Raw genomic sequence first — 13339 nt, 5'->3', positions numbered from 1 at the left:
TTCTTTCTTTCTTTCTTTCTTTCTTTCTTTCTTTCTTTCTTTCTTTCTTTTTTCTTTCTTTGTGCTTTAATCACCTACCAATCTTGATCTGAACTAACAGAGATAGAGAAAGGAAACATATTCAGGACGTATCAGAAGGAAAACTTAGTACAGTTAGGAAGGAAAATTTTACACAGCATTCAAGACCTCTAGTTCCTTAACTGGAAGTACGAAAGAGGCTCTAATTTTAAACAATGAACATCATCATACCCTGATTAAGGAGTTTACATGCATTTTTTTTTCTTTCATAAAATGAAATTCAACTCATTTGGAAGGATGGGAGATGACTAATTTTTATCCACTTTAATGACACTAAATTTTAACCTAAATCAAGAGTTCTCAAACTTTCTTGGTTCATGATACCAACGTGTCAGTAATTTTTTCACAACCTTAACCCTCCTATGCAGAAAAAGAAAAATCTAAGAGTTTTATTTATTAAGTAGTTAGGTCCAAACAACTTAGTAATAATCAGTGTGGTATATGCCTGATGTCACTGTGTTACCATTGAAAATATACAATATTTTGCTGTGCCTTTTGTGAGTCTGCTGCAGTGTTCTGGGCACCATAGCACAGTTTGAAAAATATGGCCTACATCAGGAAAATACAAAATAGTAGTGGTTGGAAACTATGTAAAGCATCTTAAAAATATTAAGGAGTAGAAACCAGGTCCTATATGTGTAAGAATTCAGATGACTTAGGTGAAATCATAAAAAAAGGTCAATTAAAAAAACTGTTCTAGTGAGAAAGAAGAAACATATAGAATATTTTCTAAGTCTATATGCTACTCATGCACATACACATACACACACACACACACACACACACACACACACACACACACACGGCTTAAGATGACATCCAGGGAAGAAAAAGAAAAATAAATAAAACAAGCACGAAGCATACAAGAAAATTTGATTAGGCTATGTAAATGTAAAAGAAAAATAATGGTAAAATTTTAAATGGTCAATAACAATTGACCAGAAACATTTCTGAATAACCCCGTAGTATATATATGAAAAATCTCTATTTTGATCTCCAAATAAAATCAAAATTGCCTATAAAAATAAACCTGTCTCCCTCCACCTCCTCCTCAATCTTAATATAGCTTTAGCTTATCTTTTCTCCCTGACCTGCCTGCCAAGCAGTGTTCAACAATGAGATGCCTCTGACTGTCAGCAGAAACTTGACCAAAATGAGTTCTTTGGTATGCAATCTTTGTACTTTCACATAAAGAGAAAGAAAGAAAACCCTAGACAAACAAATTTAGAGAAAATAGTCAGAAGTGTCAATAGAGCCAATTGGAGGCAAAGACTGTATATTTAGGGTATAAATTTAAAATTAATGTAATTAATGAAAATATTTATGTATTTCTGACTTTTCTTCGTATCACAAACAAAGCATTCTTAAGACTTTCTTTTTAACAGAACAGGTGCAAACTTGAATGCAACAATACAGCATGGACTCTCAGTTAATTGGCTTTGGAGGCTTTGCTTTAAAACATAAGGGTTGGGGCGCCTGGGTGGCGCAGTCGGTTAAGCGTCCGACTTCAGCCAGGTCACGATCTTGCGGTCCGTGAGTTCGAGCCCCGCGTCTGGCTCTGGGCTGATGGCTCAGAGCCTGGAGCCTGTTTCCGATTCTGTGTCTCCCTCTCTCTCTGCCCCTCCCCCGTTCATGCTCTGTCTCTCGCTGTCCCAAAAATAAATAAACGTTGAAAAATAAAACATAAGGGTTGCTTCAAATAAGAGGGGGGTTAAAGAGACTTTGGGGTAGAAAGAAAATGGTTTAAATGATGGGAAATGAGAGCACATCCAGAAATGTAGGGAAGGAAATGATCATGAATACTGTCTGTTGGCATTTTGCAAAGATTCATTCCCTAATGAAACAAAAATTTCCTGTAACAATAGATGACCTTCTCTAGAACTATGGCACAAGGAGAAAAAATAATGTTATTGTTTTTCATAAATATTGAGTTAAAACAGGAGCCATATGCCTCTGACTTATGGGTCTAAATTAAAGTTGGTTGAGTGTACAACCACTTATTCACTGTAACTCCATAAGTACCACAAAAATTTCAAATTAGAGGAAGAACTTCAGAAAACCTACTTAGCACAATTTCACTAGATCTTAGCCAAAAGACTGAGAAGCACGGTTGCAGCTAGTTTTAAAAGCATTGATTAGATGCTTATAAATGATCCATCAGGTAAAGAAGAAAGCACGTAAATAAACTGAAGAAAAAAAACCTTTCTAAAGGCATATCCAATCTGATGGCCACACTAAAGAAAATTATGAAATTAACTGGAATTCTATTACATTTTTACTTTCTCCTCTGATGTCCCATTCTACTTTCCAACCCCAGATACTTATAAATAAATCTCATTATGTTTGCATTTAACTAGTAGCTCATTAAAAACAAAGATGTGAGTTAATGCTACTAATGGTATTTGCATCTGAATGTAAATTATTTGAATACTAAATAAACTTTCCATCAGCCTCAATGGCAGTATTTTTTTTTCTACTAAGACTAAATTTATTTAATACCCTAGTAAAATTTTTAATTTTAAGTATCTAACAGTATAAAAAGCACAGAGCAGATTTGTAGATTTCTAATGTGTTAATACAAAGTATATGACTACATACAGTGCTACCTACAGGCAGAGGGGTGGAAGGGGGAAAAAGAAGACTGTGGTTGAGGTCTAGTAATGAATAAATAAATACAGAAGTAGATATGACTCATATTATAATATATTCTACCACAAATGCTGTAGCCAAAATGTGCAAAATATTTTTTTCAGAATAATGGAAGATGGATGATAATGGCTGGGACTCTTACAATATACCTCAAGGGCTGTGGGAAAGCCAACCCAACCCACTATGTAGTCTTTGCACATGGTGGCTTGTAGTTTGTTCAATGGCAGTATTTCTTAACCTTGGCTGCACATTAGAACTACCTAGGGAGTTTTTGAAAATCTGATGCCCCAGCCACACTCCTGACAAATTAAATCAGAATTTCTGGGGGCAAGCCTGAGCATCAAAATTTTCAGTGCTCTCTAGGTGATTTGAAGGTAGGACCAAAGTTAAGAACCATTCCTTTAGGTAAAGCATTTGAAAAAATAAAACGTCAAACTAGTGAAGGAGATTTTTTTGAGTAGGGATATATCTATCATGTTGCTCTACGGAGGTGGCCAACTGGTGGTAAAGCTCTGTTCAACATAAGGGACCATCTTTATTAAGAGAGAATGTTACATTTAAATAATCACTAGACACAGGTGCCTGGGTGGCTCAGTTGGTTGAACATTGACTTCAGCTCAGATCATGATCTTGTGGCTTGTGAGTTTGAGCCCCGCATCAGGCTCACTGCTGTTACGCAGAGCAGCCTTCAGATCCTCTGTCCCCCTCTCTCTCTGCTCCCCCCACCCCCATTCACACACACTCTTTCAAAAAATTAAAGAATTAAAATTAAAATTAAAAAAATAAAAATCACTAGACATTCAGTGTATAAGTCTTGATTTTGGGAAGTTACTTCACTTGGGTTTTATCTATAAAATAGGAATAATAACAGCAATGCCTAGGCTCATGGTGCTGTTGATTATGATCAAATATAACAGGGTCCAGAAAATGTTTTATAAACTGTAACATTTTATTTATTATTACATGGCTGAGCAGTGGAACCATTTATCATTAAAAAGACTAGCTAGGGGCGCCTGGGTGGCGCAGTCGGTTAAGTGTCCGACTTCAGCCAGGTCATGATCTCGCGGTCCGTGGGTTCGAGCCCCGCGTCAGGCTCTGGGCTGATGGCTCAGAGCCTGGAGCCTGTTTCCGATTCTGTGTCTCCCTCTCTCTCTGCCCCTCCCCTGTTCACGCTCTGTCTCTCTCTGTCCCAAAAATAAATAAACGTTGAAAAAAAAAATAAAAAAAAAAAAAAAGACTAGCTATAAGGTAGATTACAACTGTCATATGGATTACCACCTCAATGATTTGTCACTTTGTTTTAATAAGCATTTACTTTATGAAATCTAAGTATTTGGCTCAATGTTTCTCAAAGTATGGTTCCTGAACCAGTAGCACCAGCATCAGTAGCACCTGGATACTTATTACAAGTGCAAATTCTTGGTGTCTGTTCCAGACCTACTGATTCAGAAATTGGAGGCAGAACCTAGCAATCTTGTTTGAACAAGACATCCAGGTGATTTTGATGTTCAAATCTGAGGACCACATATCCAGCCAAATATTAGGAAAAAGCAAATATGTATGACTAAAATCAAAGAATGAATACATAATATTTGTTATTTTAATCTTTAAAAGCTGTACTGCAAAGATACAGTGGCATAAATTACTACTTTAAAGAAAGCCCCTAAATCTCTGTATTTAAAAATAATACAATTCTAGGGGCGCCTGGGTGGCTCAGTCAGTTAAACGTCTGACTACAGCTCAGGTCATCATCTCACGGTTCATGAGTTCAAGCCTCACATCAGGCTCCATGCTGACAACGTGGAGCCTGCTTCAGATTCTCTCTCTCTCTCTCTCTCTCTCTCTGTCTCTCTCTCTCAGAAAATGAATAAAACATTAATAATAATAATGATAATAATAATAATATAATTCTCTCTACCCAGCCAACTTTATCAACTAACACATTAATCATGAATATAATGGTAAGATACAAATTTGAGAATCAGATAAATCACAGATTTATCTGTGCAACACTCTGGATAAGGAATAAAGGAACAAAACTCTAGGAGGAGTTAACAGTGGTTCAGAAGATAGTTACGTTTTAATTCAGTGGACTTGGATTTCTCTCAGGAAAAGTCACAGCTGTATCTTAAAAATCACCTTTATCCTGAAGACAACACCCCATAGCATCTCAATGCTCTTATTCAGGCCAAGGAAGTGTTTCATCATTTACTCAGAGAAAAGACCATTACTTAGACTGAATCACCAGCAATGTTTCCTACAGCATTAGATTTCTCACTGGGTCTGCTAAGCAACAGAGAAAAACAGTCTCAAAACTTCTTATCTTAAAAGATATCATATGAGAAATCTATCAACATCATTCCCAAATTCAAAGTTTGTCATTTACCACTAATAAGACATATGCAGGAGAGTCATAGGTGAGAACACCAAGAGTCTTGTGAGATTGCAATAGAAAGTTCTTTGAGACCTTTCTTGTTTAATCTTTTTTCCATTTTTAAAGGTTTTGGTGTCCTCAAGACACCCAACACCACCCTAGAAAGGTCAGAGTGAAACATCCCAATTAAGAACTGCCACCTCCTAAGAAAATTAACAATTCCAAACTCTCATTTCCTACACTGGAGAAAACTAGCACGAATAAATAATTGCCAGAATAATTAGTTCCTTTTGCTCATCCACTCATCTACAAACCTTTCTTGACTGCCTAGCATATTCCAGATAGTATTCTAGGTGCAAAATGAGTCTAGAGAGATGCACAGATGTCAGTGAGGGAGGAAGAGATTCTATGTGTCTAGGATTCAGTTTCTCAGTCAACCAAATCAGTAGTACTCAAACTCGAGCAAGCATCACAATCACCTGGAGAGCTCGTTAAAACATAGACTGTGGAGGCCAAGTCAGAGTTTCTATTCAGTAGGTCTGAGGTGGGGCCCCCAAATTAGCACCTTCTAATAAATTCTCAGATGATGTTGATGCTGCTGGTCCAGCAACCACACTTTAAGAACCACTTACCAAGCAAGACAAATGGCAGCTCTTCACACTATCCCTGCCAACAAGTACTGTACGTGTCTCTTCCAAAGAAGGCAATGGCCTGATGACTGCCATCATAATCACACACAAGTGAGCAGAATTCCAGTTGCCAGAACCACCTCAAATATCTAGGACCAGTGGCTCCAGAACAAAACGAAGAAGTTCAAAAAACAGGAAATTCTCTTTCCAGGGGCTTTTCTCCCTCTTTGTTTTTCTTTTTGTTTTATCCCCTACCACAAGAAATCATTTTTGTATTATGATTTCTCGATGCCAGTGTTATGGAAAAGAATAAAACTCCTTTAGATTTTTCATACATCTTGAATACAAAGTTTTTCTTCTAAATTCAGCTCTTATAGCCTAACTCCCACCCTTTTTGTTGAACTATCTCCTTTTTGAACAGAAGAATCCTAGGGTTAGAAGGAACACTGAGAATTCACTTAATCCCTCCTTGGCCTCAGACAAGACTGTGTCTAAATCATCCCCAAATATAGCCATTTTCAGTACAAAGACGAACAGGCACTAAGAATTTCTCATTCAACATTCTGTCACAGAATTGAAGATACTAATATACTTTCCTTCAACCTTTTCTTCTCTGAGCTAACCAACTTCAACAGTTAGACTTTCCTCATTAGACTTCCTAAACTTTATTCTAACTCTTCTTTAACAACTTTATCCTACCTTATACTTCAGGGTCTTAATCATGTATATACTGATATCATAAAGACTTTTTTTTGGTATGTGAAAGGGATAAGTTAGCTTACAGATTGAATAAAAATGAATTTATTGGAACAAAGAAACATATCTGTATAAATGCCACCAAAATATAATAAAATGGCATTCGCTTGAACAATTAATTTCAAATATCCTTTATTTTATTAAAATACATAGTAATGCTTTATCGTTTTTAGAACTTTACAATATAAATCACTAGCCATTTCACACATAAAATGGGTGGGAACTAGAGATCCTTTAAAATAAGCCACAAATTATATATAACCATGTTTTATGACACCTCACATAGGAGAAGAAATTATTCTTAGTAGTAGTAGTAGTAGTAGTAGTAATTTGTGGGTTTTTTGACGTTTTATATACTGCTTACTACTGAAGTTGGAGTTATAGCTAATCAATGATTTAATTCTGTATGAGTCTGAAAATATTGAACATATTATATAATAATCTTTCTGTGAAAATAATTTCTCTGATTCCAGCCTTGAGAATCAGAGGTGTTTAGAAATTCAGTGAGTCCCAGACAAGATAGGGTAAAGTCCACGTTAAATCATATGTTTCTGGGCAGTTTAGAAAAGGAACATAGGTAATGCACTGGAAATGGGGTAAAATGGGGTGATTCACTTTACTTCGATTCCTCCCATTCTAAATATCACTATTCAAAATCAGTCTTTCTTTTTGGAATGGTGAGGTACTCTAACCCAGCCTAGGCCTGACGGATAGGGTTGTTTCCTCGTCTATTGGGACCAAGGTGTACGGTGGAGGCGATGCATTTAGTCTCCAGAGAGAAGGAAGATGCTGCTTGCACAGCACTTCTACTCACCAGTCCATGCAGCAGCAAGGGTGTTGGCTTTGAAGGAAGCCAACTGTCCTGCTCTCCCAGCCAGAGGTAAAGAATTGCATTGGTGGCCACTAGAGGGAGGAGGATTAGGAATAGAGTAAATTGTGGGGAAAAGGCACCCATGAAAAACGCACATGGGACAACCAACACATCACCAACCACCGCCTAGCAGCTACCTCTCTGAGGGACTATAATGGGGTCAGCATACATCATCAACCCAGAGACCCAGACACCAGGAATTATCGTAGTATCCCAGTATATAGCCCCTTAACTTTGATGGCTGGAGAAGGGAGTTTGAATAGGTTTGTGGGAAACACACAAGCACACAAACACAAACACGCTAGCACACAGACATACATTCTCATCCCCCATTACAAGAAGTTGCATCTGTGCCGTCTGATTCTTGCTCATTTTCTTATTTAAAACTCTTGATGTTCTTTACCAAGAATGTGTTCACGAAAAGCAAACAGCCCACCTTCAAGATAGTCTTGGGAGAAGCACCAGCAGAGACACTCATTGTGCCAAGATGTATTTTACCAACAAATCTGTACAAATTACACGAGGTTAAAAACAAACGGAATATAATATAATTAAAGCAAAGTTTCTTTTGCTAAATTACAGCTTGAAGCAAACCTGCAAGAAATGTTTCCAATTAGCTTCTTTAGCAAACACAAAGCATAGCTCAGAATATATTGTGCTTTCCGTCCTGCCCTCTGGGTGGGCTGCCTAGTGGGTGTCTTACCTCCAGCACAAGTAGCTGAGCATTCTGACCAAGGCTGATGATTCCATGTAAAGCCAACTTCATTGTCTCCACTGCCAGTCCGAGTGATGGGAACATTGAACTTATACCTAATTCCCAAATTTTGTTCCTGAAGCAGAACCTGCCATTGAAAACAACTGGTGAAGATAGTTAAAATACAATGAGGCTTCATTCAGATATTTATCATTTCTTTTGAAGAAGAAAATGTCATAAAGTAAGTCTCATAGGAAATTTAAGATAACTTTTAGAACACATGCACTTATATTGAATTTTTCTCCCCCCATTTTCATGGGTAATTTAGAGACATTTCCCTCATCTGCCTTGTTTGGTTATAAAAATATTATTCAAGCAGGCACTGAGAAAATAGTCATATGGAAAGAGCAATATGGCCTAACCTTACACAAATTTTATATCCTTAGGCAAACCATTTTATCTTTATTAAGATAAAGATTTTTATCTTTAATTTCACCACCTGTAAAACAGAGATAATAAAGCCTGCTCCTCTGTATCTCACAGGGCAAATAACAAATAGTAGAAATTAAGAGGCAAAGACACATTTACCATGACAATGAGATTTTCCGAGGTGGGACCTAGAGCTTCCAAGGATTCTGGTTCATCAGTTGGTCTCTTGTAGTGAAAAGCTGTCCCAGCAACATCAAACTTCCTAGGCCAGTCAATAGTCCAGGCGCCATTAATATAGTAATCATCTCCTTCAGATTTCAAAGCTAAAAAAAAAAAAAAATAACAGTCTACCTAAAAATGTGAAACCTCATTTACCACAGTGCCCCTTATTAACTGCACTGGAATGTACAATGAATAGCCGTTTCCATTTTAGAGATGGGATACTTGACCATTTTCTTTCTTTCTCTTTCTTTCTTTCTTTCTTTCTTTCTTTCTTTCTTTCTTCCTCTTTCTTTCTTTTTATCTTTATTTTTGAGAGAGAGAACGAGCAGGGGAGGGGTGGGGAGAGAGTGGGACAGAGGATCTGAAGTGGGCTCCTAGCTGACATCAGAGAGCCTGATGTGGAGCTTGAACTCACAAACCATGAGATCATGACCTGAGCTGAAGTTGGACGCTTAACCCACTGAGCCACCCAGGTGCCCCTTGACCATTTTCTTAAGTACAAATTAACATGATAATTTTCCATGTGAATGCCAAGAAGGTATTAATGACATTTATAATGTCATCAATGAAAAGAAAGGAAAAGTTTACCTGGAATAAACACATGGAACTAGCAAGAGAAAATATAACAAAAGGAATAATTGGGGATGAGAGTGAGAGTAGGAAGTAGACTTTCTTGTCTAAAACTTAAAATGATAATTATGTGAATATGAGGTAAAGAGAACTTGTGGTATTGTCACACAGACAGATAGAACAAGGAGCCAAACAAACAGTTAAGAAATAAACTGAAGTGAATGCAAACTGGTACAGCCACTCTGGAAAACAGTATGGAGGTTCCTCAAAAAAGTAAAAATAGAACTACCCTATGACCCAGCAATTGCACTACTAGGTATGTATCCAAGGGATACAGGTATGCTGTTTCAAAGGGGCACATGCACCCCAATGTTTATAGCAGCACTATTGACAATAGCTTAAATATGGAAAGAACCCAAATGTCCATCGATGGATTAATGGATAAAGACAGTGTGGTATATATATACAATGGAGTATTAGTCGGCAATCAAAAAGAATGAAATCTTGCCATTTGCAACTACATGGATGGAACTAGAGGGTATTATGCTAAGCGAAATTAGTCAGTCAGAGAGAAAGACAAATATCATATGACTTCATTCATATGAGGACTTTAAGACACAGAACAGATGAACACAAGGGAAGAGAAGCAAAAATAAAAACAGGGAGAGGGACAAAACACAAGAGACTCTTAAATATGGAGAACAAACAGAGGGTTACTGGAGAGGTTGTGGGAAGGGGGATGGGCTAAATGGGTAAGGGGCATTAAGGAATCTACTCCTGAAATCATGCACTATATGCTAATTAGCACTATATGCTAATTAACTTGGATGTAAATTAAAATAAATAAATAAATAAATAAAAAGACATAAAAAATAGAAACAAAAAAAAAGAAATAAACCCAAGTACATATGGGAATTAGTATATGACAAAGGAAACATTAATAGACATGATATGACAAAAGAAACATTAATTAGGGAAATTAGTAAAGGAAAGATAATAAGAAATGGGACTAAACAAAAGACTAACCTTTTGGGAGAAAAAAAAGAATTGCTGAATTTATATCTCATTCTTTACTTGTAAATAAATACCACAATCCACTCTTAGGTATGCAGCCAAAAGAAATGAAAACAGATACCCAAACAAATATTTGTATATACATGTGCATAGTAGTACTATTTCCAATAGCCAAATGTGGAAACAACTCAAATACCCACCAATTGTGGCATATATAATACAGTGGAATACTATTCAGCCATAAAAAGGAATGAAGTATTGACACATGTTTCAATATTATGCTAAATGGAAGATCTTTCAAAATATTTATCAAAAATATTATGCTAAACCGAAGAGGCTAGGCAGAAAAAGTCATATACTATATGCTTCCATTGTTATGCAATATCCAGAACAGGTAAATCCATAGAGACAGAAAGCAGACCGGTGGTTGCCAGGGGCTGAGGAATGGAGAGTAATTGCTTGATGGACACACAGGGTTCCTTGCGACGTGACAAAAATGTTTTGGAATGTACTAAATGCCATTAAATTGTTCACTTGAAAATGATTACATTGTTATATGAATTTCACTTCAATAAAAACAATGAAAAAATGAGAGAAAAATAAATGCCAGATGGGTAAGTATTTAAATGTAAACAGAGTTAAATAATAAAATGCTAGAAAGAAAGTGTGGGAGAACTTAAAAAAATAACATTGGGGTATGAAAGCTTTTCAAGCATGGCAAAAACCTCAAACTATAAAGAATGTTTAATAAATATGCATGCATAATTTTTTAAACCTCTATAGAAAAATGATGAATTAAAAAGTTAAAAAATATGTGATTGGAAAAAGGGTCATTAGCTCTACTATACAAAAACCCCTATAAATAAATAAGATGATAATTTTGATAATGATTACACAATTTGACAATGACAAACATGACAGCTTAATTTTTTGTTAGCATGCTAGCTTCTTCAAAAACTTTATCAGGCCAGATGAACCAACAGGCCAAAAGGAACTAAAAGGGTCCTGGTGCACAGAGCCTCTGAGTCTCTGGACCTCTGCCGTGTGTCTTTAATATTATAGACTATTTCCATTCCTCCAACCCTATCTGCCTGGCAAATTACTTGTACTTTCTTGACTTCATATATGTTGTGAAAATTCATTTAATTGTTGAAAATAAATTGATCTTATGAGATAGGAAGACACAAACCAATTTTAAGAATTATTTAGTCTTAAATTTTTCTTGTACTTTGACATTTTTATTTTTGATTCTTCTAGTAGTTTTTGTCTCATTTAACACATCAATTTTACTTAGATTATATAAGATATCTGAGACTGTATAATATGAAGTAGTAAAAATAAAAATAAAAACAACCCCCCTACTGCCAGAATCTTTGAATTCTCCTTCAATTTTAGCTCTCATTTCCCTTTTTCTCGACTAGTTAATGAATGGATCCTAACTTGCTTTTGCTGGTAGTATTCTATAGTCCAGAAAAATACCAAGCATTTAAGAAGAACTGAATAAGAATTTACTGAATAAGAGATGTGGCATTATGACAGATCATTATTAAAGGGAAACATTTGATGTTAGAAATCTTATTTTTGAGTTTTATCAACATGGAAAATAATCCAAAATTATAGTATAAAAATAAAGACTTTTTCTTAAATAAAGGAATGGCCAGATAATACTAGTGTTCTATCTAAAGAAGCATTCTAGATATAGTCTTAGTTTTCAAAGATTTAAGTCAAAGGTGATATTTCCAGGGGAATGAGAATCCATCCAGTTTTCACCAGGGGTTCCTGAAGAGTTTAAATCTGTCTTAAAGGATCAAACATCAAATAAATAGAATTCCACTTCTTCCCATGTTGAGATAACTGGTACTGGACTTGCCATCCAAACATAAACAACCGGAAAACTCACAAAACATATGAATCAGCTGTTCTTAAGATGTTGCCCAGGACTGTGACACAGGTAAGAAGACAAACAAGGTGAGTGGTAGAGGTACTTTCTGTCAGTGTAGAATGGAAGAACCCAAGCAAACCATGGTTGTCTCACTGAGCTAGAAGAGAGATATCAGAAATTGGGAAGGCCAAGAGAGTTGGAATTTGCAGGACCAGGGATCTAGAGCAGAAAGAGGGAATCTGTTTCTGAAGAGCAATCTACATATGCATAGGAGAAAATTCCACAAAGCCAGACCAAAAAAAAAAAAAAAAAAAAAAAAAATCCTACTAGGGAACTATAAGCAAAAAAATGTCCAGAGCAATAATTCACAGTTTTAACCACTAAGACATTCAGGAGAGACCCAAGAAAAATCATGCCTTTTTTTAGTAGGGCTGAGCAAACTCAAGAATAAAAGATCCTCTGCACTTACCCAAACAAAGCTCAAAAACAAGTCTCAAAAGATTAGCTCATCTACAAGTTATTTAACACTATTTAAAGGAAGAAAACAAAATCCAGACTCTCAAAAAAAATTCATAATGTACAACATCCAATAAAAAATTACTACAAATGGAAAGAAGCAGGAAAATATGGCCCAAACCAAGGAAAAAGCTAAGTAAAAGAAATAGACCCAAAATGACAGAAATTATGGAATTAGCAATAACTTTCAAACAGCTATTATAATATACTCAAGGATTTTAAAGGAAAACAAATATATTAACAAGAAACTAGAAGATATATTTAGACGGATGCTCAAATCTATACAAAGAAAGGAACCATGCCAGATAAGGTAATTATGTAGGTAAATAGAAAATAATTTTTCTTGGGGCGCCTGGGTGGCGCAGTCAGTTAAGCGTCCGACTTCAGCCAGGTCACGATCTCGCGGTGCGTGAGTTCGAGCCCCGCGTCAGGCTCTGGGCTGATGGCTCAGAGCCTGGAGCCTGTTTCCGATTCTGTGTCTCCCTCTCTCTTTGCCCCTCCCCCGTTCATGCTCTGTCTCTCTCTGTCCCAAAAATAAATAAACGTTGAAAAAAAAAAAAAAGAAAATAATTTTTCTTGTTTTTAAATTAAAAAAAAGTAATTGACTCTTTATTTTTTTTTTATTTTTTTTTTTTATTTTTTTTTCAACGTTTAT

The 13339-nt window shown here is 36.1% G+C and overlaps 1 protein-coding gene across 1 annotated transcript in view; it reads right to left on the bottom strand.

Moving 5' to 3' along the window:
- ADAMTS6 (ADAM metallopeptidase with thrombospondin type 1 motif 6) overlaps positions 1 to 13339 on the bottom strand; it is a 300191-nt gene that overhangs the window by 48938 nt on the left and 237914 nt on the right. Inside the window, exons 18-19 of the mRNA XM_040452059.1 lie at positions 8640 to 8803; positions 8061 to 8199 (exon numbers count right to left, since the gene is read on the bottom strand). Of these exons, the coding sequence (XP_040307993.1) occupies positions 8061 to 8199; positions 8640 to 8803 (303 nt within the window). The remainder of the gene's footprint in view (positions 1 to 8060; positions 8200 to 8639; positions 8804 to 13339) is intronic.

The sequence above is a fragment of the Herpailurus yagouaroundi genome, unplaced genomic scaffold (genome assembly GCF_014898765.1).
Source record: "Herpailurus yagouaroundi ecotype Mexico unplaced genomic scaffold, PumYag 29, whole genome shotgun sequence".
Classification (NCBI taxonomy): domain Eukaryota; kingdom Metazoa; phylum Chordata; class Mammalia; order Carnivora; family Felidae; genus Herpailurus; species Herpailurus yagouaroundi.
The sequence above is the reverse complement of the archived record's forward strand: the minus strand, read 5'-3'. Positions and strand labels throughout refer to the sequence as shown.